General features: G+C 32.0%; 1 protein-coding gene across 1 annotated transcript; it reads left to right on the top strand.

Moving 5' to 3' along the window:
- Positions 1-7,759: 7,759 nt before the first annotated feature.
- On the top strand, positions 7,760-10,695 carry LOC123201788 (trihelix transcription factor PTL-like). The gene is made up of 2 exons (XM_044617343.1): positions 7,760-8,440; positions 9,292-10,695. Exons 1-2 carry the CDS (start codon positions 7,989-7,991, stop codon positions 10,475-10,477), a joined length of 1,638 nt encoding a protein of 545 aa, XP_044473278.1. The 5' UTR covers positions 7,760-7,988; the 3' UTR covers positions 10,478-10,695.
- The last annotated feature ends 2,177 nt before the right edge of the window (positions 10,696-12,872 follow it).

Below are 12,872 nucleotides of genomic sequence, written 5' to 3'. Positions count from 1 at the left end.
TCTCAGGTAGCCAAAAACTAGCAACGATAGCATAATCTAATAAAAATTCAAAAAACCCAAAAATCCCTTTTTAGATCATGTTTTATAATAGATTTGATATGAACATGCTATCGCGACCATAAGGGGTTTCAATGAAAACAATACCTACATTTGATGACTTATTTAATCTTTGTGTGGTAAGATTTTCACTCTTTAACCTAAAATAGAGAGGCACCTTGGTATCAACATGAAACATATATGAAAAGAGACTAAAATAATGTAAGGATGTTTGCTCGAATATGATGCATAATGAGAATGTTTGTAGGGATGAATGTTCCTTTATGTATTTTGGCAAAGATATGTGAAATTGTAAAATCATATCTTTATTTATAAGATACCACGAACATCCTTTCATTGTTGAATAGATGGTCGCTCATCCTTGTTCCTTATCCCATATGATATTTGATTTATCCAAATGCTTGGTTACGGATTTAGATAAAGGATTATCCAAATTTGACTCAACATGTACGGTCGTTCATAGAGTATGAATGGTTACTCATGATCAAAGAAAAAGTCAAACTAGGCTGAATCATTCCTATTAGACAAGCCTAGTCTATTCTAATTTTATCTAAACCTAAACACTCCAAGATTATCCTTAAATAACCATATGCCTTTAGAGTTCAAAAAATTCCTATATGTGTGTGACTCATGAGCTCTTCATTTGGTTGGTAGTATCTGAATTCGGGTTGAATTTAAATACAACCCAAGATTGGGCTCTAGCAAGACATTAAGGTCATTTAGTCAATAGAGTGTCAGTGAACTACTCTTAAGCCTTGTCAACTTCACAGTTATGCATAATTTAATCCCTTTGTTACCTAATATCTCTCAAGCTTGAAAAACAAATAAGTGTATATCTCATTAACTCATTGATATGAACTAATACACATTAGTGATTAAACAATTCAGATTGGGCTCCAACCTATTCCCATTGTGGCCATAAAGTTGAGTGGTCATTGATGTCTTTAGTATTTTTATACGAGATATCACTTCTTATGTTTGGGAGTGATGAATCTTCTATTAATCACTATAACCTCCATATAGATTTTGATATGGCTAATCATCACTTTTATGGTTACCTCTATTAGGATGGCACATTGGGTGGTGTCAAACCATATTGATTCTTATATGAGATGGTTCAATAACCTCAAGTCGAAGGATCACATGTACCTATGAGTTAGAGAATTTGTTCTATAAACATTAAAATAACCATCCTATGGAAATCCTTAAGTTAGATTAGTTTGATGAATACATTTGCAATATGCACCCATGTGTTTCACTAAGTTGTCAGTTAACAACTTTGGCATGTGAAAACTATTGCCACCTTTTGATGAAGTAGCTCAACACTATAATAATCTCATTTATATTACTTGTGCTTTTAGTTAAAGTAATGTTAGGAGGTGTTTTTGAAATTATCACCTAATATGTTTGTAGGATTCCCATTATCAATAATCTGATCCTCTTATCATAGTTTTACCATTTTAAAGACATTATTTTATGAACATATTAAACATACATTAATATGAATGAATAATACAAACCCTTTATTAATAAATGAATTAATTACAATATTCACAAATACAAACCAATTGGCTCTAAGACACTACTTTAACATCAAATCATTAAGATACTTTACATACATACAATTATTTAATAATCAAATAAATAAATAAAATTTGAAGCACCATGCGAATGTGAAGTAAAAGAACTCTTTATTTTATTATTACAAGATCAAATACCTTGAAATCAAAAGCATGATTTGCTCCTTAGGCATACACTAAAAAATATCATAACCTAATAGTATGTGTAGGAAAAAAAGGACTACAAAGTATGTTACTCACTTAACTAAAGTATCAAATCCTTCTCTCAACCTAGATCGATCAACACAGATGTATAAGTTATTAGAAAATGTTTTAAATTCTTTCACCTGCTTTTATATGATGTTTCCTTTGTAAAGTTATTGTAGTATAGAATTTTGAATATATCCTAGATGACCAAGAGAAAGTCATCATAGCTATAGGACATCACTATTTCCTAAGATGACTACAAGAGATTGTAGGTGTTCCTAAGACAAGTTAAGTGAAATATTTTCATGTCATCAAAGTTCAGAGTTGAAAGGGGTACTTTTGATTACAAATTTAGAGTGGAACAAGCTAAGGATAAATGAGGATTAAATATAAGTTGTAAATATAATTCTTCTACTTACTGGGTGATTTACTATTTATTCACATATTTCTATGTTTTTGTAGGTAATAGGTGACCATAGCGGCTATAGTGCAAGGTTAGTGGGCATGAAGTGGTTATGAAGGGCAATCTAATCATTTTCCTTATGTTTACGTTCATATTATGTATTAATACAATATTTATGATTTGAATACTACACACAATATATGCTTGAGGTTTATTCGTTAGTGTTGAAATCTTTTGTAGGTTTCCACATTTATATTTTATGAAAAATATTATTGGAAAATTTAAATTATGTTTTATATTGATGCAAGTTTAGTTCATGTATGTTCTTTTTCTAACACTTCCCCCTGAGGATAATACTTTTAGAGGGGGTGTTATATAAATGTTATCATTTCATCTATGACACCCCTCTCTGATTGTATACCCCTAGATGGAATTATATGACATAAAGAGACGTGTACAACTTAACTTCTTAAAGAATACAATGGAATAATGAGCATGTAATAAAACACTTACCTCATATGCATGTAAAAAATGTAACAAATAAAAATCCTCAATTAATAAATAATCATCATAAAACTTTATAAATATAATTCCTTCATTAATTAAAAATACCATGTCTAAAAAATATCTAAATCTCTAAACAAGTACATAACATAAACAACTATCTAAGCTAGAATGTCTAATCTGTAAAACATGAAAATAATGATCTTGCCCCTCTATCTCATGAGCTAGACCACTGGATCCCCCACATGCCTCCCTACTTGTCTCTACCTACAAAACTACAGAAAAAGAATGCGTGAGTGAAAACACTTAGTAAGTGATCTCTCAGCACCTAGCAAAACATAATTAAAATTGGTGTTCCACTACAAAATAACCTATGTGATCACAACTTAGCACCCTCGTGCCCTAAACATAGACCATTTGACATAGTCTAATAATACTTAAGCTGAATTCAATATATCTGATGCCTCGTGAAAGTAATTGACACCTCTCGTGTCCACTAACTATTCATTATGCCTCGCGCACATGCTGGCTAGACTATCAGGTTAACTAACTATGATGATACCCTAATTATATGAGGGACTTAACACAGTCTCTCTTTTACCACATACGTACAACTATCAGATTGCTAATTGAAAACCACCTTTGAGTGGCCCATGTTATGGGTATGTATGTAATGCATCCCGTTTATCAAGTATGGAACTAATTATGAAACCACTCCCTTACCTGAACTATATGGCTAATGTGCCTCGACACTGAATGCATGATGCATCTCATGGGTATTTATCTTTCATATGACCTTATTGCTTTTACATAACTAGCCACTTATGCATATAGCTAATGACTAACTAAATATACTTTCACTATTTTTGACTTGAATGTGACTCGGATAGGATCTGCTATTGTATTCCACAAATTTGAGCACCATTACTTGGCTAATTATCCTTTTTCTTTCTTTCTTAGACTTTTCCTTGTTAATTCCCTATCATGCATTTAGCTTAAAGGTAAAAGGGTAATCTTGTTTACTTCGAATAATGCTAGGTGCCTTTTCTCTCATTTGCTAATTGCTACAATGAATAGACGCTCATCCCATACCAAAAATTCGTTCACCCTAAAACTTTAAAACAAATGTCTCATATCTAAAATGTATGAGGTTGTCTTACGGGGTACCCTCCGAGGGCTTGTTGGCATCTTCGAGAAACTATATTTCATGAACTAAACTTGACCTATGCTCCATGAAATTTGAGCCAAGTTATTAGTACCTAATATATCACCTAGTTCTCAACTGCACCATGCAATTTTCCCCAAAAAATCTCATGGTATGCATCTACAAGTTCCTCTATGCAAATTACCGAACACCTTTATTACATCCACACAATTTCCTTCTTAGCCAGTTGCTAGACTAAAAGCTAAGAAAATATAGCTTGCAATGCTCCATCACAACAAACTTGATGCCTACAAACTCAACCTAAGCCATTCCTATTGCATTTGCACCATTTTAGGTTTAAGAATGCAACTTCTTGAACAACATGAGAATTTTTTAGGGTTTCCAATCATAAAAATTATCAAAACAGTGTACAAATCATTCAAGAACACATCCAGGATTCAAGGATAACAAACTAACAATGATCTTATACCAAATATCCAAGAAAACTCAATCAAGATGCAATAACTTGAGGGAATAAGTCTACTCTACTTACCAAAATTTTTTGCCATGTTTTAACATAGACAATAGGTTACTAAAGAAACAAAACATGATCTATACCATTTATAATGAGGAACAATGAGTCTTCTACTATCAATCCAAAAATAAACGAGATCCAACGGTAAAATTTATAGAATATAAAAATCTTCCATAAAGGCATACTGAAAATTTGGGCACAATGTTTTTCTCGTTTCTTCTTCTTCTTTTTCATTGGCTTGTCAATACTACCTTCTTTGGACCGCCATCCCTTTCTTTTCTCCTTCAATGCACTCTTTTCTTTTCTCGAGCAAAGTGGCTAAAAAACCCTAAATTCAGGTAAAAGATATCTTATATAGGCTACCAACTCTTTGTGTGCTTAGGACTCCTATTTAATAGAGTCTTTGATGAATTTTAACTAAATAAAATTCATCTTTTATGATTTATCTATATGCACTAGTCATTAGGCCCAAATAAAGCTTTCTCAATTGAATTTTTGAAAAATTAAAAAAGATGATTTTTTTAGAAATTCATCTTCATCAATTCCTTCATGCAAACCACCCTACACCTTTATCACATGCATGCAAATCTTAGTGCTTCAACAAATGATTTTTGAGAATTTCCTTCTTGGCTGGTTGGTAGACTGAAAGTTAAGAAAATACAGCTTGAAATACTCCATCACAACAAGCTTAATGCTTGCCAAACTCAACATAAGCCATTCCTATTGCATTTGCACCATTTTAGGTTCAAGAATGCAACTCCTTGAACAACATAGGAATTTATCTGGGTTTCCAACAATAAAGATTATCAAAACAGTGTACAAATCAATCAAGAAAACATCCAAGACTCAAGGATAACAAACTAACAGTGATCTTGTTCGGATTTCCAACCATAAGAATTATCAAAATAGTGTACAAATCATTCAAGAACACATCCAAGATTCAAGGATAACAAACTAACAATGATCTTATACCAAATATCCAAGATAACTCAGTCAAGATGCAATGACATGAGGGAAGAAGTCTACTCTACTTACCTAAATTTTTAGCCATGTTTTAACACAGATGATATGGTCCTAGAGAAACAAAACATGATCTCATCATTTATAATGAAGAACAATAAGTGTTTTACCAACAATCCAAAAATAAAAGCGATCTAATGGTGGAATTGAGAGAATATGAAAATCTTTCACGAATGCATACCAAAAATTTAGGCATAACATTTTTCTCCTTTCTTCTTTTTCTTCTTTTTTTTTTTCTTTGGCTTGTCGACACTACCTTCTTTGGATTGCCATTCCTTTTTTTTCTCCTTCAATGCACTCTTTTCTTTTCTCTAGCAAGGTGGCTAAAAAACCCTAAAGTTTGGATAGAAGTTATCTTATATAGGCCACCAATTCTTAGTGTGCTTAAAACTCCTACTTAAAGGAGTCTTTGTTGAATTTTAACAAAATAAAATTCATCTTTTATGATTTATCTATATGGACTAATCATTAGGCCCAAACAAAACTTTCTAAATTGAAATTTCTGAAAAAGACATTACTACCCTTTAGATTTACTTGCAAGTATTACATCATCTCATAGATCTCAACCCATATCCACTTTTAATACGTATAGTAAAATGTTCTAATTTCATCTAAAAAAAAAATCTAAAATTCTTAATTGAAATTAACATTAAGGCAGTAACAGATATTACCTTGTATGCTGTTTTAGGAACTTTTCTTGGTAGCTTGAGCAGTGTAGAGGTCTCACTAGAGAAGCCATTATCATGCCCCAAGATTGGGCCAAATTACTTGTTTCCACCCAAAGCTTGTTACATTCCCAAATTAGTATCTGTTAAGTATTAAAAATCCAAACATTCACATGTAAACTGTTAAAATTAACAGAATCAGTTAAGTTCTAGAGGTAAAATCATTATTTTAATTAGCAATATATTTAAAAAAAATAAAATATCATCTATTTCACACCTAGATTTAGAAAACTAATAACTTCTCCTAAGGATTAAACTTTGACATGTTTTATTTTTTCTCATAAGATTTCTTTCTTTTCTCCCTCCCTTTTCTGGTGTTGTCTTCGCTCGACTTCTCTCTCTCTCTCCCCTTTTTTGATGTCGTCTTCAAACAACAGATTGTGATAATATTTTATTATTAAACTAAAATGTCAAATGATGTATGAGATAATCTAATTATTATATTCCTTTGGTATAAAAAAATAATCAAGGTTATCTTAATTTTTTCACAATTTTACCCTTAATTAATAAATTTAGTATAACATATTTAGTAAATTTGAGTAAGATAATTTTTCAGTAATATTTTATTACTACTAACAAAAAAAAATATTTATACATAAAAATTTACCCAAAAAAAAAAAAGAACAATAACTTTTACCCATTAATTTTGTTATATAATTTATCTTTGCGATAATCTTATAATTTAAATATTAAAAGCTAATTGAACCAAACACACTTATAAGACAATTCAATTATTGTTTATATTATATATCATATTGTTTTACGTAGTGACAAAAGAGTGCTAAAATATTTTATTATATGATAAATCAAGCTATAATATCAATAATTTAAAATAAATGATTGAGGTAATCACATTGCATAGATTATCCGATCTAGATGGTTTTTAGCATAATAAATAACTATAATTATATCCAATATCATATCATTAAGTTTGATATAAGAAGCCGAACTGAAAAACATTGGTGTAACTTTTATATCAAGAAAACATTAATAATTACACTAAACAATTAATTAATCAAACTATAATATCCACAGACGTCTTCTTAGCATGATTACTGACTACAATTATATCCAATATCATATCATTAAGTTCGATGTAATAAAAAGCCCTAAAAACCAAGAGAAAAAAAAAATCAAATTTATTAGCAAGTATTTAATGCAAGATAGTCAAATCTAGACATTAGAATTCTTAAGACAAGATAGATTTATTATTTGTAAAGTGATAATTAGATGATGAGCAATCAATAATAGCACTTTTAAGCACTGGCATTTTCCAAAAGCTGGAAAAGGTTGTAGTAGGTAGAGGGCGAAAGTGAACAACGGAGTCAAAAAGAAAGGATCCTAGGCACTGTTGTATCGTCAGCATGAGCCCACCTCAAAATCTTTTGTTTAAACTTAAAACGTGTCAATCACTCATTTGAGATTTCTCTTCCCCTCCCGTCCTCTATGTTTTGGTTCTCTTCTTGTCCGAACACTCCCTCTACCCGTTAAACTCTCCACCAACTACTGTACAATGAGAGAGACGGATTAATATTCGTACAAATTTATATACGCACAGGAAAATTATACATACATAATACTCAAACAGAAATTGGATCATTTACTCTCTGAATAAATTGGAGCTCTTTCGTGGACGACAGGATCCAAGTCTGCCGCTCTCGCCTCTCTTTCTCTCATAAAACCTTTACTTGTCACTTACTCTCTTTTACCTTAACCTTTTAGCTAGTCGCAACACTATCTTTTTCTTTTAAATCTTTTGCTTCAAAATAAAGTTTAAAAGGTGGTTCTTCTGTCTCTAGTAGTACAAGTACTACTACTACTACTTCATATAGAAATGGAGGATCATCATAATCGTAACCAGCATCACAATTGCCATGACTATGGTGGTTTGGTGGATCTACGGCAGCTGATGAACAGTAGAGGTACTCATTTTCCGGTTGTCCCACAAGTGGCTGAGTTGTTTCCGGGTCATCGGAGTCTCACGCCCACCCCAGAAGGCCACCACTATGAGATGTTGATGATGGGTCGTCAAGTGAGTGAGCTGATGGCTCGTGGGCCTCAAGATTTTACTAATATTAATAACAATACTAATAACACAACTAGTAGTGCTGTTGTTTCTACTCCAAGTTTTAGTGGGTTTGAGGGAGAAGCCGGTGGTTCTTTTGGAGGAGGAACTGGAAGATGGCCGAGACAAGAGACTTTAACTCTTCTTGAGATCAGATCTCGTCTTGATTCCAAGTTTAAGGAGGCTAATCAGAAAGGTCCTCTTTGGGATGAAGTCTCTAGGTATACAAATACAAAGCCCTAATTTTCTAATTTATTCTTCTTCTTTGACTTTAAGGACATTTCCGCCTCATATTCTCTTAACCATTCTATTATCAGTGACTTCTTAATGTTTTTTTTATTAGCAATTATGAAGAAATGGGTTCCTTCTTTATCTTACATAGAAGATTCAAACAAAACCCTTTATTAATATTTTGGATTCCAGAAAAAAAAAATTATGGGATTAACATTGTATTTCTGTCTCTTTCTTCTGCGACAATTAATTCATGTCTTTTCATTGTTCACCAAGACATATTAAGTGAAAAACAAACTTCTAAGTATTAGCAATTATGGGTTTCTGATTTTTTTTTTTTTTGTAATGGGGGCTAGAAAGACTACACTATGACGAAGTTTTAGTTGCAGACCCATGTGATGTTTTCTTCGTTGCTTTGATCTTTCTTGTTTGCTTATTGCTTCTACGGTTTAAGTTCTGCCTAAGTTTCCAGTTTAAAAATGTGTAGTTTCTTTTCGAAAAAAGATGTTCACAACTTTTTTTTTTTGGTTGAGTGATCATCTACTACTAGTTTTTATCTTATGTAACCAGACATTTATTATGTTCTCTTGCCTTTCTTTGGGCAATTTGAAACGTCATACTTTTAGTTGACCAAAGTGTACATACACAGCAATGAAAGCGCATGTGATTATATATACGAAAGCAACTTTTATGGATGTTCTTCTGTTACTTTTCTCTTACTTGTATATTATCATTATGATTTTTCTTTTTCTTTTTTTTTTTCAATTTGCATTTTAAGCTAGGGTTCATTGTATTTGGGCTTAGTTATTCTTATTTAATTTCTTGAAATGTTTTTTAACAGGATTATGTCGGAGGAGCATGGGTACCAAAGAAGTGGGAAAAAATGCAGAGAAAAGTTTGAAAACTTATATAAATATTACAAGAAGACAAAGGAAGGAAAAGCTGGAAGACAGGATGGAAAGAACTACAGATTCTTTAGGCAACTTGAGGCTCTCTATGGAGACAGCAGCAATTCGGTTTCAGTCCCCGAAACCCACGATGTTGGATCCAGTCTTCGTTTTCATACTGCTACCAAAACTTGTAATCAGGCTAATCAAAGGCTGTTTCACTCTCATCAAAAGCTTTGTAATAGCCCTAGCCTCTGTAACTCCTCTGAATTCAATTCGTCGTCGTCTGATGACAATGATTTAAGCAATATGGAGAATGATTCAACCGAGAAAAGGGGGAAGAAAAGAGGAGGAAGGAGCTGGAAGATAAGGATAGAGGAGTTCATTGACTCACAAATGAGGAAGCTAATTGAGAGACAAGAATCATGGTTGCATAAACTTACAACCACTCTTGAACAGAAGGCACAAGAGAGGATGTTGAGAGACGAAGATTGGAGGCGACAAGAAGAAGCTCGTATAGATAGAGAACATAAGTTGTGGGCTAAAGAGAAAGCTTGGATTGAAGCTCGCGATTCTGCTTTAATAGAGGCCTTACAAAACTTAACTGGAAAGCAATTGATCAAGGCCTCTTATCGTGATGAGCTAATGGCTTCTCAGATTCAAAGACAAAGTGAGAACCAGAATGAAAGTGTGAGTCAAGAGGTGAGTGATAACTGGGAAGAATGTGAGGTTACAAGGCTAATACAACTGAGAACAAGCATGGAAGAAAGATTTCAACAGAGTGGGTGTTCTCAAGAGTCAGTATGGGAGGAAATTGCAGCTAAAATGGTGTGTTTAGGATATGACAAGAATGGCTTAATGTGCAAAGAGAAGTGGGATAACATCAACAATTATATGAAGAAAACTAACAAGAAACGGAAGGAGAATTCAAGAAGCTGCAGTAATTACTTGATGTACAATCAAGGAGGAGGATATTGTGAGATAAATGAAGAAGAGACAGAGACTACAATAAGACTTCATCAAACAAATGAAACTTCTTCACCTTTATATTCTAACGTTGGGAATGCCTTCCTATCGGCAGATGGCGATCACTTATGGGAAAATTATGGATTGAAGCTGAGCAAGGGAGAAAATCAGTAAGTTGAATTAAACAAAATTTATTATTTGTAAAGTGTAAGAGTTTAATTTGACAGTGTCTCTTCTTGTGAGATAAAGGAGCTGACTGAAGTGAAGATTAATTTACACGTAGGATTTTGGGATTAATTAATTTGGATCTTAGAACACGAAAATTTAATATCTTTCTGGATGACATTAAGAAAAGACTCAAATGTAAAGTTACTTTTAAATTTTCTTCTAAACTCGAATTTTTTTTCTTGTTTTCTCTCTCTACTTAATGCATGCAATCCGGTACAAATATCGTATCAGTTTCTTAATTACACTGTTTCCAGGATATAGTCCTACGCCAAGAGACTGATTGCTATTCAAGATTTAATTTATTATCAAACTCTCATATATTAAATTTAAAAAATTTAAATATTTGTTCATTAACTATTAAAGTAAACAAAAATTATTAAATATATGTATATAATTATTATTTAACTAATAAAATTAAAAAAAATTTATCTCATTTTCTCATTTTAGTTTAAAAAATTAATAATTTTTTTAAACTTAAATTTTGAAAAGTTATATTTTCTCCCCTGTTTAGGTTAACTCAAAAGGGCAACACTAGTTTTGACGATGAAATCCATTCCGACTGCCTTCTCTGGTATTGACGCCCTTCTTTCTCCAATACTCTTTGTGACTCCTGACAACAGACAACTCAACGAAATCAATCAAATCTTGTTCGTCGAAATAAAGTAATGTGCTTGTGTTCATCTTCGAATAGACAGTGACCTTTCATCTTTGTCTTCAACCATTCGTCTTCGTTCACCTTCAAATCAATAATCGCCCTTCGTCTTTGTTTGTCTTTGAATCAATAGCCATCCTTCATCTTTGTCTTTGACTAACAAGATTCGATTGATTCTGTTTGGCCATTTGTCATCAAGAGTAATAGAAAAAGAAGATTGTCAATCTCGAAGAAGGTGGCTGGAGCAGATTTCCTGGTCAAAAAAAGTGTTGCCTTTTTAAGTTAACCCTAATTAAGGAGAAATGTAACTTTTTAAAACTTAGGTTTGAGAGAAATTATTAATTTTTAGAACTAAGAGGGGGAATGAGATAAAATTTTATTTTTTTTAAATATTACTGGTTAAATGACAAATATACTATTAGATTTAACAGATTTTATTAACTTTAATAACTGACAAGTGAGTATTTGGATTTTTAAAATTTAATGGGTGAGACTTTGGCAATGGACTAAATCTTGGGAGGGAATAAGTGATTTGGCCTATATTTCTAGTTTCATTCTACTTAAATTATCTTCATCAGGTTTTACTTCAGTGTATCTCTTGGTACAAATGGCTTAATTAATCATTAAGTCATGAACTGAATATTCTTAAATGGACAATGTGCCTTGTTACTCTTTCTTCTTTGAAAGTCAAAATTAAGCATACACATGATATCAACGTTAGTATCATATTCATTTTAAAACTTAGAATGACAAGAAAAATAAATTTTTGTCTCTTATGTTAAGTTTCAGAATAATTTTAATTCCAATCATAAAAATCTCAAAGACAATTAAGCTTGAATGTAGCATGTTCTATATGATAAACTAATAATTTTTTATGAGTAAACTAATTACAGTAAAGTTGCATGTTTGACATGTCATTTCTCTAGTTTCTAAAGTTACCTAATTACATTGTAAAAATTTGATTGAAATTTTGCTAGCACATGAACCCTAAAAGGATCACGAAATAAAAAGAAATAAAGTTGGATTTCGTCACAATCTAAATAAAAAATCTTTCATATTGATCTTTCTCCATCAACTCTGCATGTGAAAAGATCAGAAGTGAGATTTCCTCTCTTTCTTTTTTACTTGTTTTGGCAACAGTAATACTAATCAATAAATGTTCAAAAAAAATAACGTGAAATTTTGCACAAGAGGAGAAAGATTGATGATAGTGAAAGTGATGTCAAAACTCAAAATGCATACAAGCAAAATATGATATAGTCCAGTATGACGAAGGAGACGCAGTGTCCGTACTGCAGAGGAAAGAGTAAAGAAGCTTCCCACAAGAAAATAACTCAACTGAGATATATTCCAGTCATTATCAACTTCATGTTCCTAACCTTCGAGACAGTTTGGGAATTAGCAGTCAACTCAAATAGCTATATATTATTACAATTTCTGATTTATTCATTAATCCAGTCATCAGCTTTTCTGCTGACACTTTTTGTCTTTGATGTGACTAAACATTCTGAACTGAGCTTAACAGAAACTCTCTATGTCTGCCATTGTTAATGCTCCATAACTTAAAACTCCAATTTCCTTTTAACCTGTTATCTTTATAATACTTTAAAACTACTGTTTCTGTACGCTTTAAATAAGCAACATCAGCTTAAATTTTTACTTGAATATTTTACTGCTGCTCCATGGGAG

The sequence above is a fragment of the Mangifera indica genome, chromosome 18, assembly GCF_011075055.1.
Source record: "Mangifera indica cultivar Alphonso chromosome 18, CATAS_Mindica_2.1, whole genome shotgun sequence".
Taxonomy (NCBI): domain Eukaryota; kingdom Viridiplantae; phylum Streptophyta; class Magnoliopsida; order Sapindales; family Anacardiaceae; genus Mangifera; species Mangifera indica.
Note: the sequence above shows the minus strand (reverse complement) of the source record. Positions and strands in the feature narration are given on the sequence as shown.

What these genes read in the sequence shown, in the direction of transcription:
- LOC123201788 (XM_044617343.1), top strand. Translation starts at nt 7,989, where the DNA reads ATGGAGGATCATCATAATCGTAACCAGCATCACAATTGCCATGACTAT. An exon ending in CTTTGGGATGAAGTCTCTAG is followed by an intron (nt 8,441 to 9,291) that starts GTATACAAATAC and finishes GTTTTTTAACAG; the next exon opens with GATTATGTCGGAGGAGCATG.